Genomic DNA, 21,683 nt, shown 5'->3' on the forward strand with positions numbered 1-21,683 from the left:
TCTTCAAACACCGCCCACAGCAGCCTCCTGGCCCTTGCACCCCTGCCCCCAGACACTCACGGCAGTCCTGCTCATCAGACTTGTCCTTGCAGTCCTCGTCACCATCACACTTCCAGTTGAGGTGGATGCATTCGCCGTTCCCGCACTGGAACTCGTGGGCCGCGCACGTGTTGAGGGCCTTGGTGTCGTAGCCGCACTTCTCCATGGACTCATCGGACTGATCCTCGCAGTCGGGCTGGTTGTCGCACACCCACAGCTCCGGGATGCACACGCTGTTGTTGCACTGGAACTCGTTGGGGTTGCAGGTCAGAGGGGAGCACTTCCTTTCATCGCTGCCGTCCCCGCAGTCATTGTCACCATCACACACGAAGATGATGGAGATGCACGACTTGTTACTGCACTGGAACTCGTTGGGAGAACAAGCTTGGGAATAAAAACAAACAGGTGAGCTGGAAGATCTCCAACCCAGCCCTCACCACTGCCCCAGCTCTAGCACATTAGGGATGTCTGAGGGCACAAAGGCATTACCACGGCTGTCCTACCCCAAATCATTTCTCCCAGTGGTTACACGAGGCAAGGAGCAGTGAGGCCACAGTGCTCCTCAGCTGTGCTCAGGATGCATCCTCTAGGGACCAGGGGCAGCCCTGGAGAAGGAGGGGCAGCAGGGCTGGGGGAGCCGTGGGTGGGGGAAGCAGGGGCAGCACTGCCCTGGCACTGAGGAGCAGCCACGTGAACCCCAGAGCCGGGTGAGCCCTGGGTGGGAGCAACAGCACAAAATGGGAATGGGAATGGGAGTGGGAATGGGAATGGGAATAGGAATAGGAATGGGAATGGGCAAGAGGCTGCAGGGATGGGCTGGGGCTGTGCTGGCAGCGCCGGGCTCCACTTGGCTCCACGCTGACATTACCAGCTTCCTGACTTTCATAAGCACAGAATCAGGTTTCAGGATTTCACAGTATGCCTGGTTTTGGACATATTAAGTGGGATGTGTAGGGTAAATATTTAGTGAGTCGAGCATCAATTTAGCTGCAATCTGCCAGTAAGGCCCTTTACAACACGCTGAATGCCTTCCCTGGAAATCACAACTCAACATTAACATACAAATGAGGCGCTTGTCAGATAGAAGCTGAGTGGAGCACTCTCCTCTGCAAGCCTAATGGACAGCTGAACCAGAGATGCCTGCTCAAATTAAAACTTCCAGGTACTCCAACAAAGTGCAGTTCACAGTCACTTTATTCCATCAAAGTGTGGGGGAACCAAAACCATGGAAGAAATTCTCCATAAGTATTTTGAGGTAGTAACCTACAAAAGAATTCTTCTGCAATTTCAGCCCTCTACAGGGAAGTTATGGCTTTGATAAATTACAAGTACAAGAAATAGAAATGCATATAAATTACAATTTTTTTTATTTTTTTTTTTACATTGCACTTGGGAATCTTTTTGTCTTCAGAAGCAGAATTACTTACTGCCATTTCTGCAGAGCCCCTACACTAGACCACACAGTTTAGATGGTACCAATCACTGCAGTGACAAGTGCAGTGATAATTGCACCTGGAAAGCAGCAGAATCCCTCTAAAGGACCTGTCATATCCCAGATTTCAGCCAGTGACAGGAACTCAGCAGGATTCTCCTGCAATATTATGTCTGGTTTATACCTAGGAATAAAGCTGTATTTATCCAGCATTTAAGAACATGTCCATTGGCACAGATGCCTAATTACATTCTGTCTGGCAAACTTGCTGGGCTCTGTCTGATAACCTAAGCAGCCTCTCATTTTACATGAGAACATTAATATATATATACACACACACACCTCTCCTCTCCTGCCCTGTGCTCTGTCCTATTTAGTCCCAGGTTTTCCAGATGTTAGAACACAACAATCCACCTAATTAGAAGAGAAAGAGGATTGCCTTCCTTGCTTGCAAAGCTACCATGCACTAGCCAGGACCCTCCAGGAGGGAGAAACTGAAGAGAATCTCAGCTGCTCCACTTGACACCAATCAGAACACAACAGAGCGAGGCACCAAAGGAGCTGCTCGGGCTCCTTCTGCACTTGGTAGAGTATTTCAGGTACTGAGATGTCCTTAGCCCGTCCCTTGGAACAGCCAGAGTTTCTCCAAGCAGATGGAATTGTGATCAGACAACTAATACTAGGAGATGAATCCTTCTCATAAGGACCTGAATTATAAGTTGCACAGGTGGAGAAGCATCTGAAAACTTTAATCTTTTGCATGTCAAAACTGAGGCCATTAAAATGCTCTGAATATCACCCAAATTCTGCTCTTTATCTCCATTCAGCAGATTTTTCTATCCTTACCCCATAACTTGAAATCATCTATTAACCCTACTGAATCAGTACACAGATATTTAACTTAACACTGTCTTCAGAGGAGCTGTTATATGGAACTGCATATGGAACATTCCTTCATAAAGTGGAGGTAACATAAAGTCAAGGCAACAGTTACAATTTTACCCATCTATTTTAAAATGGTAATGGAAAATCAGGAATATTTCTATGGCTATGTACAGCTTCTTTAACAGATAAAGGCTGAGAAGAATAAACTGCTTTTCTGGCATTATTTTGATGAATCTCAGAAACAGATCAGAGAGCAAAATCTTGCATAGTTCTTTGATCCCTAATGTTTGGGCAAGATTGTAATGATTTGCACATTCCAAATGTGCATAAATTTCCTTTCCACCAACTGTAATGAGTCCCTCTTTTTCCCCTCGTTGTTTTTGTGGTCCCACCTCCACCCCTCCTCCTGTTTGTACATATTTCCCTTCAGAAATTTGCTGCATTGGCAAATTAGCAACTGATAAACATAGGAGTGGGATACAGACAATGGAAGTTTGCACAAAAGCTCCTCCTTTGCACCTACAAATCCCAGTACAGATATAAAATTACTGATAATCACAGCCAGAAAGTAGAAGCAGTTCAGCTTTTGTAACCTCTCATGAGGACTTTCTCAGTGAAGCCTAAGAACTGCTAGCTAGGAAAATTGCATGGTCATGATTATTTAATTTCTTTTTAAAAATTAAGCTCAGTGTGATGCCAGCACTAGAGACTACAAGCTCTCTCTCCATGAACAAGCACAGCAGTTTGGCTGTTGGGAACTGCCCTTAGTGGGGGATCAAGCAGTTCCTTCTGGGTCACACCTGTCTCCAGCAGAGAGCTCCATCCACCTGCCCTGTGCGCTCTGCCGCTGCCATGGGAGGGCAGACAGCATCCCAACACCCCTCAGCCTTCCCTCACCCTCCCAACAGCTGGAATCCTCAGGGTTTCATGCCAGGGTCCGGCTGAGGCTGCAGCTCCCAGCCCTGGGTGCCTGGGCAGAGCTGCCATGGCACTGCCTGGCACCGCAGCCAGGAGCCCAATAAATAAACAAAGCACTACAATTATCTTACACAGCACCTGGGGAGATGGGCATGAGGCAGGAAAGCCCCAGGGACAGTTTGCTTCACATCCCCTTCCATAAATCTGCCAGGTTACCTCACAGCCCCATCACTACAGTATTTTGTTGCCTGCAGAGCATTTCAGTAGAAAATGTGCCAATAGTAATTAAATGATCACTGGGGTATCTTTTGACTTGAGCAATTTGTTTGCTTTCTCCAGATTCGCTACCTGTCCTATTGTTGGCTGATTCACTCAAGACCAAGGAATCAAATAATAATTTGCTTTCCTTAGCACAGAAGAAATTAATAAATCTTGTACTCTAAGGTGCAAAACGTACTTCAAACACGAGTGATCCCAATAGAAATCTTGGAAATGTTTGTCAAGATGTGTTTAACCAACAAAGCATAACTATAACACCAGTTTACTGTAGAGCACAGTAATGTGTAAAGGTTCTTCACAGTTTTAGGAAGTAAAATATCAACAAAAATGATTATGTAGATTTTGCCTATAGACAAAATACACCAGAGGTATTCTGCATTAATTTTTGCCCTGTGCTATGTGCCAATCTGTAGAGCACAACTGTCACAGTTTTTTCTCAGCCTGCAGCTGCACTCTTGTCACTTCTCTTGAGGAGAGTGGAGCAGAAGCAGCCTTGGGATAGAGGAAGTTAAAAATAATAAAATGACAAAAGATCAGAGAGATTGCAGTTGTGGAGTTAGTGTTCCATTCCTGGCTGGTTCTCTTTTGCCCAGAGCCAGGATTTAGCCAGAGGCTTTAGTGAGAGTCTGGTGCAGCACGGACAATCTTAGCTCAGGCATGGCACCAAAAATTCAGATAACTCTGCCACATGCTTTTTAAGTGCTTTTAGAAAAAAGCAGAATGCTCTCAAGATGTAGAATTCTCTAAAAATACAGGGTGCTCATTAAAAACTGTCATTTCAACAAATATATATTTGAACATACCATTTCTACAATGGACAACTCTACCAAGTATGGACTGTCAAATCTGGATAAAATTGGAAAAATTAAATAAATGGTATGTCCATCACTACCAGGATCTGGGAATTATGTACAATGGACTATAACTGCTGTCATTGCTAATCTCTAATTAAAGATTTTATAGCTTTTCAGTAAGAATCAGGTATTTAATTTATCTCTCCTCCAAAAGAGCCATTTCCACTTGAAATTATGTGAATGGCTTGAAGAATGATAATTATTTGGTAAAATTTGTGGTAAAGTGGATAGCAGCAATTATCCACTGATGCTGAAGACAAGAGGATAAGAAGAATTATTACACTGTATTTTTCTGACATTGTCCCCACAGCAACTTAAAAAACGCGTCTGAAAATTTATATTTGTTTAAATCTGATTATGGATCTTCTGAAGCAGGCAAAGGATGGTTTGTGCATACACCAACATTTACATCAGGGTGGAGAGATCTGCTGTTGATTCATGGTTGCTTCAACACTGGCAGGAGAGGCTGCTGGACTTGAGGAACCCTCCCAAGCTCTGAGATTTAGGGTTTGAGTTCTGCAGGGCTGAGGGGTGGAATTCCTGAGCTCCATCTGCCCAGGGTTTCTGTCCCAAGGGCAAGCCCAGCTCCCCCAGCCCACAGAAACCAATCTCTGAGCTGGGCCATGGATAAGGAGGTCACAGAGTGCAGACAGGGTAGATTATGTTGGAACTCCCAGTTACCAGCACTGTCAGCATATTAGTTTTGCTTAACTAGTATTTATTTTCAGGTTTAATTCTGTCTAAATTATTTATTTTGCCTGCAGTCAATTACTTTCCAAATACCTGAATATTTCATACAGATCTTCTGTCAAATGCCAGTCTTTAAAGCATGGATTCGTGCCTGGAAGGACAAGTTTCCCATGGAAAGCTGCCCTCCAGGAAGGACAGCAAAAGAGATGGAGGTAAATGAAGATGACCTTGAAGCTCATCGCTCTGAAGAAATGACAGGCCTCCCATGGAGGGAATAATGCAGCGGAATTGCAGCCTCACTCCCACCAGTGGTTGTTGCTATGGTGATTGATACCGAAAAGCCCATCTAGATGGAGGCTGCAGAAGGAATAGTAATTCCTGATATTGTTCAAATCACTAATGGAGCTAAGGAGCCATCTCACGCACTCCTGCAAATTAATATTTGCATGTGCTGTCTGCCTTTGTCACACGCTGCCCTCAAACACAAATCAGTCATTTTCCCATTCTCTGCAGCAGTATTTGCATAGTATTAGTTAATTATAACCCAGCAACCAGATGCCAAAGCCCCTGCTGACAAATAATAGTTGTTTCAAAAATGTATTTGGTGATTTAGAATGTATTCCCTGAGATTCATATATTCATTCCAAGTGGCTTCATTATCTGGAAACAGAATTAATTATGACCCCCAATTTACAGAGAGAAGCAGTTTATGCACAAAGGTATGCACACTCTGTACTGTCTGTCTTTATGTATGTGCAATAAGGTTGCAACTCATACCCGTGGTCTCCTCAATTTCCCTTCAAACCAGGAAAGGGTTAGGAAGTTTATCAGATGTTCTTCTGGCTAAATGACTGAAAATTACCTCAAAATAAGAACAAGTGAATCCAGTGTAAAGGATTTAAAGGTAAAATAAAGCAGCTTGAAAGACAAAAATGGATGGTCAGAATACCAAAGGTTAATACTGTCCTGCTTTTGTGACAATCCTAGACACCCCACGAGGATCTCATGAGGATAAAGAAATTATTATTTCATATTCTGACTATAATCAGAATATGAATATATTATTATATTATATATAAGGAATATAACCAGCTGAATCAGATTGGATATGTTTGGTACTAGCCAAAATTTAACTCAAAAACAAATGTGCTGTGAAGCGTCTAGTGAGTTTCTTTCCTGACTTTGAAAATTGGTGCCTGTACAGGACAAGCTCACTCCTATTCCCTTATTTATTTCCCTTATTTTCCCTTGCTTATTAAAATGGTAATTTTACAAATTATACCAATTTGGCAAATCTCTCAGAAACATCTGATAATAGCCATTAAATTAACAGCTGCTCTAATATTGTCACACAAAATTCTGCATTTCTGAGGAATATATGAACCTTCAGTAAGCAGAACAGGGTATTCCTGATCAGGGCATCATCCTGGGACAGTGCACACAAATCCCACATTACTGCACGCACAGACCTCCTGGATTCAGCAGGACTCCTTGTGGTTATGAATTTTCTGCACAACCACGATTTAATTTTGCCATTGTGGAGTTTAAATCACAGACACTTTGCCAGGAAAAGCCAATCCATGGATGTCACCTTCCACCTACTGGGCAGATTCCCATTTCTTGCTCATCTGCTGACACAGAGACATGACCTGCCTGTTTTCCCCACTGTTTTCTGGTTCCTTATGTCCAGCTCAGGAGAAACTTAATCAAAATCCTAAAAGCTTCACTCCAATCACATTGGCAAATGACAGCACAAGTGGGTTTATTCTTAGGAAGTGTGGGAAAGGCAAGGAATCCCAGCCCATTGCTCCACAGCCACGTCACTGGCCAGCCACTTTCTCCTAACCCTTACCCATTCCTAAGCACAGAGATGGTACTTAGTTGGTAACTAATTTTAACCAGTGGAAAGCTGAGTCATTTTCTCAGAACCAATTACATTATTTATAAGTTGCTGCCAAAACCAAGCAGGAAATCCTGGAGGCTGCTGACTCATAGGTTTGAATTCACTTGAGCAGTGAGGGACAAAGTAGAGCTCACATTACAAGCAGTGAGGCCAGTGTCCCATAAAATCTCCATTTCCACTAATTTACTTTGCTTGATGGGAACTGTCTGTAAGAGGAAATATTTCTCATTGCAGTTTGCTTCACTATTAAACATTCACTGCATTTGGAACATGCACTATTAACTCTTCTGGAGCACAGACAAAACAAGGCAAGGCTGAGAGCTTTGCCTTCTCAATTCCTCACTTTACCCAACCATGTCTCACATTTCTCTAGGAACAGTGATCCAAAGTGAGCTTGAATGTAGGTTCAATAACAATTAAAAGACGCTTTTGAAGTAAAATGGTTTGCAAGACGACTGATCTGAAGGGAGAAGTAGCTTTAAAAAGAAGCACTGAGCATGCAACACAGCAATTGGCAGAATCTGGTGCAGCCCCATTCAAGGTTATGAATATAAGCACATCCTATTATGACCAAGTCCATAAACACAAGACCCCTGTGGTGATTTTGGGAGGGGGAGAGACTGACAGACTGCTCAGGAAACAACCAGCCCCTGACTGTTTTCAGTTATGTGATAATTAGGGGACACAGCTGTTATGTGATGTAGACAATGTACCTGTGTACCCACAATTCCAGAAAAGAATGGCAATTATTTCTCAAAAAACAGTATTAGATTTTCTACTCAAATGGAAAATTTAATCACTGTGTGATACTCACTGCAATTAAACCTGTAAGGGTTGTGTGCTGACTGTGCTCACATTAACAGCAATGAGATTTCCATGGCATTAGGATTTGCCTTGCAGTTTCTATGACTTGGGAATAGAAAGCAGCACTTTCCTGGATTTGGGCTGAAATGAAGACATGTTCAACATGAGCAATTATTTTAAAGTTATTGGAACAAAGAAGGGTAATGAAGTGGTGTTTCCTGTGAGCTAAACCTTTCTCATTACATATTTATCTAATGAACAAATTTCTTTGGGAAGTAAAAGCAAAGGTAATCCAACCCTTATATCATCCTCTATGAAAAGAGTGTTTCAGCCACTAAGATGACTTTCAGATTAGTTTTATCTGTTAATATGACTCATAAACCAACTTGTTTTTTTAATCTCTTGCATCAAACATGACATGGTCCTCTCCTGCGTAGGACTGTGCTGAGTTCAGGCTACTGATTTTGATTTAGTCTTCAGATCATATGCTCAGGAAGCAGAACTGTTAATTAGTGTAACACATATGTACTGGTGGCCAATGCAGGATGCAACTCCTACCCACATATCTGCCATCATAGCATCATCATTGGCACTGTCAGCTACAGAAGATTTCCCTGAATAAAACTAAACAGATTCTTGCTTTTTGGGATGAATAAGCTCAAAATTATAGCTGCATTCTTATGAAGAAAGCACTTCAGGGGTTTGAAATACAATTGTATTTGGCAATAAGAGATGTAATTCCTTGACTGTTTAAACTCTAGAAGATCTAACTGTTGAAAGACAGATTACCCAAAAGATAAACAAAATTACTGGCCAATACTTGCTCCTCTGCCAGAATGATGTGAGATTGGAAAGAAGAATCAGAGCCAATGTCTCCAGCTAAAGTGCAGGAAGAGCAGCAGGACAAAGCTTGTGTGGGTGTGCACAGGTATCCTGCAGTTCAGCACTATTAAGCTTTAGTTTTAATTAAAGAAAATTCTTTGTATAAAAGCAGCTCTTTCACAGTCCTCTTCCAGAACCCTGTGAACAATGATCCTTTGGGGTGTCCAGGATGTGTCTGTGTGGGGGTGTGAATGTGTTTGTGCTGTTCTTTGCATCCCCCCTTTTTCCCTCATGCTCCTTCAGAGAAATACTGCAAAAGTACCACTGCTGCATTGCCTTGTTTTCAGACTGTGTTTTCATCTACTCTGCTTTAAAGAATAAATTATTCATGGAACACTGATAGGGACAATTTCTCTGTGAGGAGGATCAGCACAGGGCCACCCCCAAAGCCCTGCTCCATGCTGGAAGCTCCATTTGCAGATGTGCCACCCGTCTTCCATCATAAACCTAAGCTCCAGAGACAGCAGCAGGGAAGGCAAAGCCTTTTTGCCCTCACCCTCTGCAGGTAGAGCCCTGGCACAGCTTGGGCCATGGCTTTAGGGTTTAATTCTGGATTTATACAATGACTGTCTTACCTCTACCCCAAGTTCACACACTGTTTAATTATGTTTAATTACAACGAGCATCTAACATTAAAAATGCAACTACCTTCACTTTTCCTGTCAGCATGCAATTAAAAGTAACTCCCAATCTCTTTTTCTTGCCGTTTTGTTCTGAAGGAACTCAGGACAAATGTGATTATGGGCTGAGATTTTTCCTAAATAACAATGGGGATTTTTCTGCAAATTACTACTGCTTTTGAAGGAGCTCTAATACTTTAAGCAGTGATAAAGTGGCAGCTGTACATGTTTAATTTCTGAGAGCCAGGGCATAATGCACAAGCATTAATCCCTCCAGCTGTCCAGTAATTAAACATCATGTAAAGCCCAGAGGATATCATTGCTGTGCTACCTTATCTTATTTATGAAGGACTTGCATTTGTTAAATCTAGCAATTCTTTTTTTCCTTCTTGGAAATAATTGTAAATTCTTCCACCATGACAAGTGCACTGAAGCTACAGCTACCCTTTATAAAAAGCCAGGATTTTTCTTTTCATCACATACTAAAATAATGAATAATGATAGTGGATAAATATTTCTTTTACAGGCATGACTAAGATGCTGTCGGGGTTTTAACCCTGTTAAAATTGGTGGGTTTATCAGGGAGAATCCACGGCAAAATCTGATCCTTTGGGTTTAATGTCCCTCTGAGGTGACTGAGGGACAGCACATAATGAACGTTAAGTCATTAACAGGTAGTGAACAGAACTAACTTCGACAAAAGCACACATTAATCAAACTGCAATGAAAGATAAAATCAGTGCTACATTATCACCAAGTTAGAAGGTCTCAGTATGATCAGTGGAGATCTGGAATGGACTGGATCAGTATGGTCAAATCCCAGTGGGGAGCACTGGAAGTGAGACCCATGAGAATACAGGTGCCTTTTAATGCACAAGGAAGAAAACAGTGCTAGGACAACATGATGCTCTTTATAATTACAGGACAATGATAAAAGATGATAAAACAACTGAACTGTCAATAGAAAGGTCACTTTCTATCACTTCATATGAGCATAAGTGCAGGAGCACTTAGGGGGAAGGTGACTTTAGATCAGCTTTACAATTTCCCTCCTTCAGCTGGTTCATCTCCAGGTGGATCTGCTGGAGGGATGAACAGCTTTAGCCTGCTTTAAATTCTGCCTTCAGCCCATGGTTCTCATGACCTGAGGGCTGTTAACCAGGGCACTGGCAAGAAGTGACTAAAAGTTTTCTGCTCTTGAACGCCTCACTTGGAGGGGCTGCTGCTTTTTACAGAGAGTAACACCTGAGCCTGGAGCTGTGCCAGGAAAAGTGGGAAGTTCAGCACCTGAGGATCCTGTAAATGATCTATATACACAGGAAAGCCTGTGAGCTGCCATGGCAAGGACACAGGGTTACAGCTGAGCACACACATGCTTGCTGTGGTTTCCCTCACAAATTTAAAAAACCTTTAGCCAGTTTGTTCACTTTTAATCTGGCATATTATCATAGTATAAGGCTGAAAATCTAGAACTCATTCTGACATACATGGTAAGCAATGAAAAGTCTGAAGACCAGGGTCCAAAAAAGATGCTCTGGGTAATGGAGTTGTCACTGGCATGAGACTCCTGCAGGAATTCCTGACTCTCACCTCAGCCAAGGTCAGTAGGAATATGTCCACTGCCTGCAAAAGTTTCCCATGATCACTATCTCTCTGCTATGGTTTAGCAGAATAAACCATGGCATGGATAAATAGCTTATTCTGCTATCAATGTATCAATGAATACATCATTTCACTGCATCTGACTGTTGGGAAAGGGGAAAATGGTGCACTTCCAACTCCTCATCTGCAAGATACAATTTCCATATTGAATGCAAGCAGTGGTTCAGGTGAGAACCAGTGACACAGCCAGAAGAGATGGGGCCAGAGCCTTGTTCTCTGTGAGCATCCCAGTCTCTCAGGAGGAACATGTGTGCATTAAAGGGGTTCAGTGCCATTTCAGCTGGTCCAGGATGGCAGCTCTTCTCTTCTAAAGCCACTCTCAAGTGCTCTCTGTATTCCTGAGCAGCTGACAAAGCACTGCTTAGTGCCTCTCTCAGCAGAGATTTAACAAGTTCTGCAGTAGTTAGCCAAGTCCAGACGGACCCTGGGTTGTGTTGCTTTAATTACAGCCTCTCAAATTTAATTTCTCTTTTAGTCTCAGTAAACACATTCCTAAGCTTGTCCAATCCATTGTGACAAAGGTTGGGTGCACTGGGAGCAGAAAACCTTCACCAGGGAAATAAGGAGGCTGCCAACACCTCCAAGCCAGCAAATTCAAGACTGCTAACCCTGACCTATGACTACAACACACCTGGTATTGTGAAGAGTCAAATTACTTCTGCTCCAAAAACTGAAAAATAAGATTTTTCTTTTTACATAGATAGTCTTATTTTAAAAAGGCAGATATTTGCATTTTCAAACATTGTGCACTGGAAGTCAGTAGTGTTCTTAAAGCCTGTCTGTTGGAAGTCAATTATTTAGGCAGATGGGCACTTAACTACCTATGTGAAAGGATTAATACCTGCAATTAATCCCCAGTGCAACTCCAGCCTGTGCAGACACAAATCTGCATCCCTGATCACTGGTGCTTTATCCATTGCAGGTGAAAGAATTTTGCAGTTTCCATTGCTTCCTTGACAAGTTCTTCCACAGGGCAAATTGCACCATTTTATCTCCTTGTTCAGATTCCCTACTTTTGTCCCGGAGTCTTTGAGCAGCTGCTTTCTCCCCCCAGCTGGCTGTGCCAGTGTCTGCACTGGATACATTTCACTTGGATTAAAAAAGTAATGATATAATTCTTAGAGGAAAAATCAAGAATTACAAGGTTCAGAGCAGTAGCTGGAAAGGAAATTGCTGGAGGAGGAGGAACCATAATACACCTACACTGTTCCTACAGTTCTGGATGATTCTATGCCATAATCATTACTGCCCCTCCTGCAGGAGAACCTCCCTAAACTTGGGCTGAGAATATTCTGACACAGGAACAGGTTCTTGCACAGCCTCAGCACAACCAAGCTTTGCTCCTGGATACCAGCACAATCTTGTTACTGGTACAAACTACCAATGCAGAAATGCAGGCATAAAAAAGGTTCATAAATTCCATACTGAGTCCTTATGAAGCATTATAAATCCAAGAGACAGTTATTCCTATCAAAAAGCAAGAGTATACACAGTTAAAATATTTTTGAAGTGTCACATGAGGTTGTAGTAATAGCTTTATTAACATGAATTTAGGAAGAGCTTAGGGGTTTTTTGTCTGGATGCCCTCACTCACATCATCTTCAAGTCATCATCCACTTGTTTATTGCACATACAGGCTCTCACCACAGAAATTACTCTGAGCACAAATAAATCTCCTTCCAAACATTTATCCAGCACAATGTTGTTATTTATAGACAAGTTGGTCAGCTCTGTGAGGAGTGCAAGCCTCTGTGACAGGGTGCTGTGCTCCAAGGGGCTGCGGGTGACAGGCAGTGCTATAAGTGCTGAAGCTTCTTATAAAATGAGAATAAAAACCTGAGTGCAGAGATTAAATTAACAAAACAAAGAGAAGAAGAGGTCTGAAGTGGTCAGGATACTGTGTGCTGCTGAGATAAGAGGAGACAGAGAAAGGAGGATTCTAACCAGGGAAGAAATGGGAATGTTAACAGAGTATCAGTGGATAGGCTTAGTGAGGTTTATCAGATTTGGGTAAGAGACAGGATAGCTATCAATCCTCCACAAGCTCTCTGTTGAAACAGCTCACACAATTGTTCTCATCCAAGAGGAAAAGACCTTCATTTGACAGGCAACTTCCATGAAAGTGCTCTCACTACAGCCATTCAGCAGTGCCTCCTGCTTCCCTCTCAAAGGGAGTTTTGACCTCTGAAAGATGCCGAGTTGAGATCTTAGGACTGAAAGCTTTTGATGTTTGCACCCTCCCAGGACGCTCACAGTTTACCTGTCAATGCCTTTCCCCTGGTCCTCATGCCCATTCCACAGCCAGACTCAGCAGAGATTTCCAGTGTGTGGGAACAACACTCAGACATTAGAAATCAGTTGAAAGCTACTGATTCATTTCTCACCAGTTACCTAAAAACCATCAAAATTTGATAATTTGTCTTTGGATTAAATTTCCTTTTTTAAGAACCTGCTCATGCACTAAAACTGGAAGCTAAATAAGAGTAGAGATGCTGAAACATCCAGAGCAGAAACACTCAGCTATTTCCAAATCCATTAATAGCATCATTATGCTGAAATGATGTGGCATTCAGAACATATTGACATTCATTTTGGGGGTTACCTAGGGCTTTGAAAAAAAAAAAAGTTCAAAGCAATTTCAAGTAGATTTTTATTATAACTAAAAGACTCCATGAGACCATTCCCACTGGTGTGAGCAGCAGCATTAAATCAGGGGAGGCAGCCACCAGTGTAAAATTGTTCTAATTTCACTAACTCATATCAGGAAAACAGCAGTTACAATTATCTTCTGAATTTGTTTCTAATTCAAGTCTCCCATTCAAAGAAAAAAATGTACATGATAAAGAGAAAACACTTAAGAGTTTCACATGGAAAAAAAGAAAAATAAAAGGAAAAAGAAAAAAACGACTAAGAAAAAGATACTTTTAGAAAGAGAGCTAAACAGTGGAACAAGTTGCTCACAAAGTAAAAGCTTTGATAATATTTTGTTTGATAAAGCTGACTGCAAAGAAATAAATTCATCCACAGCACTTCACTCAGAGCCACAAAATGTTTATGTAAAACATATTTCGTTATACAGCTCCAAAGAAAAGATATAATGTGGACTTTGAACTGGGTGGGAATTAGAGCCCAAAATCCAGTTTTCAAATGAAGAAATTTCAGTTTGTGCTTGAATGTATTCATTCAACCCTTTAACCAGTAACCTGGAAGTAAAAATAACATCGCTGATAGCACATGCAACACTAGGAATATTGAGGGATGAGTGAATACACAAAACTTACAGAACTTCTTAAAAGCCTGGAATCATTTGCATAGAAAGAATTTAATAAGAACAGTACTAGAAAGGTGATTTTACTTCTGCAGAGACTGGCAAGATTGATGTTCCCTATATTCTGCTGGTCTGTGCAAAAAGAAAGTTGGAAAACCAACCGGAATATCAAAGGAAGCCACAAGAATGAGTCAAGTATTGATTCAAAAGAGAATATTTGACATCAAGAAGCATAAAGAACTAATATATTTGGTCTATCAAAAAGGCAGCCTGAGAAATGGTTTGATCACACTGTAGGAGTTTTCACAGACTGAAAACACTGTTAAAGGGCTCTTTCATTCAGCACAGAAAGGCCTAATGAAAGGCAGTGGCCATTTAGGGACTGAATTTAAAACAGTTATGGGTACAGAGTACATCGTTCTCTCCCTGTCCAGTGAAACCAACAAGCTGTCAATGTCCAGGCCTATCTATTCTACCCCAGCAGAAGCCAGCCTGAGTCTGTCCCCACTCTGCAGGGACAAGGACACAGCAGGAACCTGCTGAGCTACCACAAAGGAAGGTTTGAACCTTATTTAAGTCCTTTCCATATCACCTGGGTGTTAACCCTAATAATAATACTTAATTCTTCATGGAGTTCATGCATTCTCCAGCCAGTCCCCACTGGAGAATCCTTCTTTCCTCTCTGTTCCTAAAAGTCACCACTTAGCACTGCAAAGAAGAGTGAATAAATTTGTTGGCAGGAAAAGTCATCCCTTCCCATGCAATTTGTAACAGTCACTCCAGGACTTTTATAGTCCTAAATGGAGATGTTGCATCTGTATTAACTCACCAGGAGTGCAACCAGCCTCATCAATTCCACTTTCACAATCCTTCTGCCCATCACATCTCCAGGACAATGGGATGCACTTGTTGCTTAAGTCTCCACAGCTAATTTTTTCAGATGGACACACTTGTTTGGCTGGAAGAAAAAAAACAAAGAAAAAACCAGAAGTTAAACGTATTTCTAAATATTTCTAACACTGTTTATGCTGTTAAAGTTGTTTTGCTTTGAATGGCTCGATCCTGAGACATATTGGAATAAAACCCCATGTCAACCTGCTGCCTCTTCTATCAGGGAACGAAGCCCTTCCTGTCCCTCCAGCCTGTGCCTGTCCCAGCCAGCCCCTTCCAGAAGCATGCAAATAAAACAAACACCACCCCTCACTCTTAGTTTTGAGCTTAACTCAACCAAAATGAACTGAGGAAGTTGTCTCAACAGACCAATAGGGATTCCAGTTGAGAACTTGGGGCTGGTTACAGGGGGGGATGCTCAGTGCAGCACCAGCTCTGCCTCCCTGCCCAACACAGTGAGCTGGAGCTGTTCAGTCATTGCCCCCTGCACACAGCACAGCACCTCTGCACAAACCACCAGGAAAAACAAATTCCCTCTTTTCAGTCTATGCTTGGCAAGGCAATTCCTAAACGTAAATGATCTGGGCAGATTGTGGTCAGCAAAGCTGAGGATAAAAAGCAGCAAGGACAAGCAGGAACTTGCAGATATTTAACAAATTGAGCTGTAACTGTGTAAATTGAAGGCAACTGTGATGTCAGACATGGAGACACAGGAGCACCTACAGAAGCAAAAACCCCAGTAACAGGCAAGAACACAACTATGAAAAAGAATCTGCCAGATTTATCTGGAACCAAGTAAGCTGTGAAACTCATTCTCTCATAACTAGTTTGCATTGCTAAAATTCCTTTTTTTTTTTTTTTTTTATACTAGTGTAAAGAGCAACAGATCTACATTTATTGTGACAAGGCTGCTGAAATGCAAAATGTTCCACAATTAAAACAATTGTTTAGCATTCTGGAATCATCATCCAGTTTGGCAGGATTTGCTTATTAAACAGACCAATTTCTCTCTTCAAAAAATTACATATATTCAAATAGTTCTTCCACTGGTATTAATGATAATAATGCTGTATATGGCTGCAGGTCTACTGAGCAGGGGGAAACCTAAATTCTAAATGAAAACCTTCACATTACCCTGCTCTGGTAAAGGTATTTACAAAGTCAATCAGCTTCCTGAGTGCTCAGCAAGAGAGGATGGAAATTATATCTCCCCTTCCACCTACACAAGGAGGCTGTGAAAGGGCATCTTATAGCCCCAAAGCATCAATCAGCCACTTGGAGAGCAGTGCCATTTAATCCCTGGATTTCTCTGTCTTAGCGCCTTGAAGTGTTATAAGAAGCAGTTTTGAGAAGCTGTGGGCAACCAATACATCAAGAAAAATTAGGTCCTGCCACAGACAGACAGTTAATAACAGATGTAATGAAGTTTTATAACCCTGAGGCATGACAGCATTTCTGTTGAAATTTGCTCACTGCATACCTAAATAACATTTATGAATGTTGCATGATTACAGGGAGGAGGAAAAACGGGATCCTTACTTAGGCTTTGGGATCATTTTTCCAGCAAATCAGTAATAAAAAACATTGGAAAGGCTCCCCAGCAAGACCCCACAGGATCAGTGTATCTGCCAACTCGGGCCAGGTCCTGTGTCCCTGTCCCTCTAAGCCACAGGTTTTGTACTGCCCAACTGCAGAAATGTCTGGATTGGACTGGCCTACTGGGGAAACTGGGATACCAAAAATGTCACTGAGACCTTCGTTAATCAGGTTATTTGTCCATATCCCCCAAAAATTGTTCTAGCTCTTCTTGGCAATTGTGATGGAAAGGAGAATTTGTTTAGATGCCAAGTAGGACCAGGTCTTTCATCCTCACTGTAATTCTCCATTGAGAACCAAGTGGGTTAAGACAGGTGAGAACATGTTCCACACACCTGGTTTTAAAGAAGGTGAAATATAATCTTAAAATGCTATCATCACACAGTTGGATCATTAACCAGCAAAAAGGTTACTTATTGGCCACAGTTTAAAGTGTGGGCATTACTTTTGCTTGGCTGCTGTGGGCAGATGCTTAATAGCTTTGGGAAGCTGAAGGGTTTGGAAAGGTAGGAACAGAAGGCTCCTATTTATGGAAATAGTTGATATGTTAATCATCTTCCTGGCAGAGTAATTACAGACATTAAAATATGTAAATCAAAGCTTGAACTTTCAGGGATGCAGCAAGAGAAGCTGCTGTTGGTCACAGTTCATCAAATCTCTCTGTTCCAGTGGTTTCTGCACCCAAGCAACCACTGCATGGAAGCCAATGACTTGTAAGCACTGGCAGGTAACAGAGAGAGGATCTTGCACAAAACTCAAAGCAAAACTTTGGTGAAAACAGACCTGCATTTCCAGCAAGTTGGGTGTTTTCCTCCCCTCTCCTTCAAGAGGCTGCAGATGCAAGTTGAATCCATGTTGTTGTCCACACTATCAGGGAGGCTTTCAGCAACTGCAGCCCAGACTTAACATTTCTGTTTCTGTGCATGGCTTACACAAACCCAGGCCTCTTGGGCTGACGTGACCAAAATGTTTTACTTCCTCCTTCCCTCTTTGTGCAGCCAGAAAGGAAAGGGTTAGTGCTGTGTGTGATGGTGAGAGCTCTTACCCTGGATGCATTCTGGACCAATGCGAGTTATAGCAAGATCTGCCTTTTCAGAAAAGCACAATTAAAAGACTTGGTTGAAATGTCAGACACATCAAGACCAATTTATCACAATGAACTGCAAATGCCAAGGATGGACAACAATGGTTTATTTATAAGGAGACAAGAGCAAAGAAGACAAGAAGGTTCCATTTACTCACTACCGCCAATGGCACATTCTTCTTTCTCTTTATAGGAGGCTACAAAGTCTTTCAGAGAACCATAGAGCCTAACTGGCGCCCCACTGTTTGCTTCCTCTTGTGCCACTGCTGTGCTTTTCAGGCTCCGGACATCATGTATATTCAAGAAAGCCCAAGAAAACAAAATTGATTTACTTTCAGAAGACCATTTGTCAGGTTCTCACCAAACAGGTATTCTAAGAGCATACACAAAATGCAATTAAGCAGCTTCTACTGGTGGGAAACCCACAAGACTTTTCATCAGCAGACTGAAAAGAACGCCCTTTGTGGAAATACATCATCTTACAGGTCTGAACGGCTCCTCTATCTCTGCTGAAATAACTTCCCATCCTCTCTAGATTGCCCCTTGTGGTTTTCCAGGAACCAGCAGGTTCTTCACAAGCTCCAACCCAAAACTTATTTTTTCTACAACAGAGAAAACTCAGTACTAAAATGGTTTAATTATTTTCTGCCATGCCAGTGAATTGTTCCCACAAATATTTCCACTAGTTTTATTATGGAACTTAAAATTCTTAACTCCCTCTTTCCTCCAGCAATGGTTTAGTTGTCAACTTTTTCTTTTTTTAAAGAAATATTTTTTAACGAGGACCTCCACTCCTCAAACACTGCCCTTAAATCTTCTTTTGTCACAGCTGGCAGAACTGCCTCAGATATGTACCAAGAACAAAATAAGTGTTCATACCTTACAGTGGTTTTAGTTTCTTTCCCCAGATCCCAATCAATGTCAAACTACCATATACCTGCCCAAGCACAGGACTAGAATCCAGTTTGTTTCTAGGCAAAACAAGCCAAAATGGTAAATGAGCAACTGTTCTGCAGAGAGGAGGGGAGATGACAGGCAGAGATTGCTTAGGAAAATTCAGAACTCAGAGTTCCCAATCACTGAAGATTTGTGATTCAGAAAAGAGATCTGTTACAAGTTTACATATATAGTTCTTTGTATGTATGTGTGCATATGAATGTATATCTCAGTCTACACTCACCACTGACTTACACCTCTAAGTTTCCCATTGAAGTATTTAAGGTGCATAAGAAATACAGTTTAAAATCCATCATGACTTAAAATATTGTCACAGCTGAAGGTGTGTCTGACTGGTACTTTCCTTCCCTTGCCCTTTCTCCCAGCTGTGGGTGGATGTGAGGAACACTGGCCTCTACCCCATTCACCACCAGTTCACTCTGCAGCTCAAGACAGGTCACTGCTGTTTCAGTTTACTCAACCCTTCCAGACACATCAGATTCTGGTGTGAGTCTTATAAAGTGTTTTATATCATATTTGTTATACTTGATCTCCCTGATGCCTTCCCTGTGACACCTTACATTGGAAGTGTTTGTGTGGGGACAGCAACATCCATGGTGGATGATTCCCATGTCCTGGGAGTTTCTTTGGCCCTGGTGCACAGAGCACTGGGAGCACTCAGGGACTCCCCTGAACCCTCAGCTTTTGCTGGCTGCTTGAGTTTGGATCTGTGCATCAGCAATACACAGAGACAGAACGCACTATGGGGAATGCTAATCAAAGAATTGTTCCCACTAAGGTTAGGAGCTGCACTGAACTCCCCTTCTGTCATGCAAAACAACACACTACAAGCATCAGCCTGCTGGGATAGCAAGATTTACATGAACTTGTAACTTTCCAAAACCCAATGCAACTCATCCAGCAGCAGTACTTGGGGTGCTCACTGTATCTGTATTACACATATACTTGAAATGTCTGAGAAAACACCAGCTCCACAATTTCAGTTGAAAGCAGCCCAGGCCAAAACAAATGTAATGATTAGTGGCTTAAATGAATTAAGATTACAGCAGTGAGACTTGGAATGAGACCAACCCACCACCAATGACGCCTTTGTTGACAGAAGCAGCCACCCCATCCATCTGCTCCCACAGGAAACTCCGTTCTGGTCAAACTGGGGCACACTGACACCAATTCCCAGGGACTGGAGCTTGAACTAATGCTACCTGACTCTACATTTGTGGTGTGTAAGTACAGGCTGATATGCCATAACCTTTGTGGCACCATGTAAAGGCACAAAAATAGTGAAAAATCTATTCTTCCTGCACAAAAGGATAATGAACTTATTATTAACTTAATAGGCTTAAAACTTCTGACATAAATTAAGCAACTCAAAAAACAGATTAGGAAAGGCGACTAAGGAACTATACTGTGAAATGTCAGGAACAGCATTAACAACTGATACACCTGATAAACAGATTCAGTGGTGTGATTTGTTTGATGATGACTTATGCTCAGAAGTTCTCAGGGTTACAAAAGAGGATTTGCACAGATTTCCCTCCATTGCACTGCATAGTATAGCCCTTAACTCCGTTCTTGTGTGCTTATAGGAAGGGCTCCTTTACAACACCATGTATCAGGAGTCTTTAATGAGTCTCCAACTCCTCTACCTTGAAACTGGAGGGAGAAAATAAGCTTAGCACACGTGGGGGTTCAGCTTGAGATAGGTAGCTTGCTTTTGTGCAGATTAGCACTTTGGTGATTACCACTTCTGACATCAGAGTGAAATAATCAGGAATTCAAAATCCCAGGATTAATCCTAATTACTGAAATAGAGACTCACTGTCAGAATAATGGTGATGTAACTTTTATAGGAAAAGGGTGTTCCAAAAGCACAGACACTACAAACAACGTCAAGTAAGAAAATGATTCTCTGCTATCGTGCCAATCGTTTTAACAGGTAATATAAACTGTATTTGAGCAGAGTGCAAGGAGATAAGAGATCTCTACAGCAGGCTGCAAACACAAATGGCATCAGGTTTTAGCTAAGCTCCATGTCTCACAATGTGAGCCACCTGCATGGGTCAGGAAGAATCCCAGGTTCAGAGCTGTCCTGGCACACTTGGAACCCCGAATACTGTCACAGCCCAGGACAGCAAGCTGCACAGAAAGGACTCCTTCTCTTGGGCTTCCAGTGCACCATTTTATCTTTGATTACTGATTGCTATGTCTTATTCATTCCACTTCAAAAATCGAAACTACCATCAAACTTGGCTACAAAAAGCATTTCCTTCCCTCAGTCTGACTGGCAGGACTTCAGCTGATTTTGTATTCCTGTAAACACAGCAAATGCTCTTTTGCTGCAATCATCTGAGCACATCTCACCTAATTCATCTGAGAGCTTCTCCAGATACTGTTCCAATGGCACTTTTGTTCTCTACCTGATGGGCCCAAAAGGCCCTGCTGCTGAGAAATAAAATCCTTAAATTCAGGTCAGTTGGCTTGTTTAGGGTAAATCCAGGTCTAGGTCACTGGCCCATGGTAAACAGGAGGTCAGACTGGATGATTACATGATCCTTCTTGGTCTCAAACTGCAGGAAAATTGTGATACTTTCAGTAGGAATCAGAAAGGTTTTTAATTCCTTTAAACTGTTTCTCATGGTGATACTTCTGAAATTTCAGAATTTACGAAAATAGATGTTTAACAACAGTGAGGGTATAGGCTGCTGATCCTCATTAAATTCCATTTTTTTAAACCATCTAGTGCTTGCAAAACAAGAGTGGTTTTTTAACTGGTGTCTGTAGAATACACTGTGACATTCCCCCACTGTCGAGTCTGGCTGTGCACAGACAAACCAGTTTCTAAGAGACCATGACAGGTTATTAGGCACGAGAAAGATGCACATGATACAGAGAGGGCTTCCTGCTCCTGAGCAAACTACA

At 42.0% G+C, this 21,683-nt stretch overlaps 1 protein-coding gene across 3 annotated transcripts in view; it reads right to left on the reverse strand.

The window, feature by feature from the left end:
• Window positions 1–21,683, reverse strand: part of LRP8 (LDL receptor related protein 8) — a 172,479-nt gene that overhangs the window by 24,374 nt on the left and 126,422 nt on the right. For all 3 annotated transcript variants that reach the window (XM_015636257.3, XM_015636256.3, XM_015636258.3), the window contains exons 4-5: window positions 15,066–15,194; window positions 61–423 (exon numbers count right to left, since the gene is read on the reverse strand). In XM_015636257.3, the coding sequence (XP_015491743.1) occupies window positions 61–423; window positions 15,066–15,194 (492 nt within the window). The remainder of the gene's footprint in view (window positions 1–60; window positions 424–15,065; window positions 15,195–21,683) is intronic.

Source organism: Parus major, chromosome 8, assembly GCF_001522545.3.
Source record: "Parus major isolate Abel chromosome 8, Parus_major1.1, whole genome shotgun sequence".
Classification (NCBI taxonomy): domain Eukaryota; kingdom Metazoa; phylum Chordata; class Aves; order Passeriformes; family Paridae; genus Parus; species Parus major.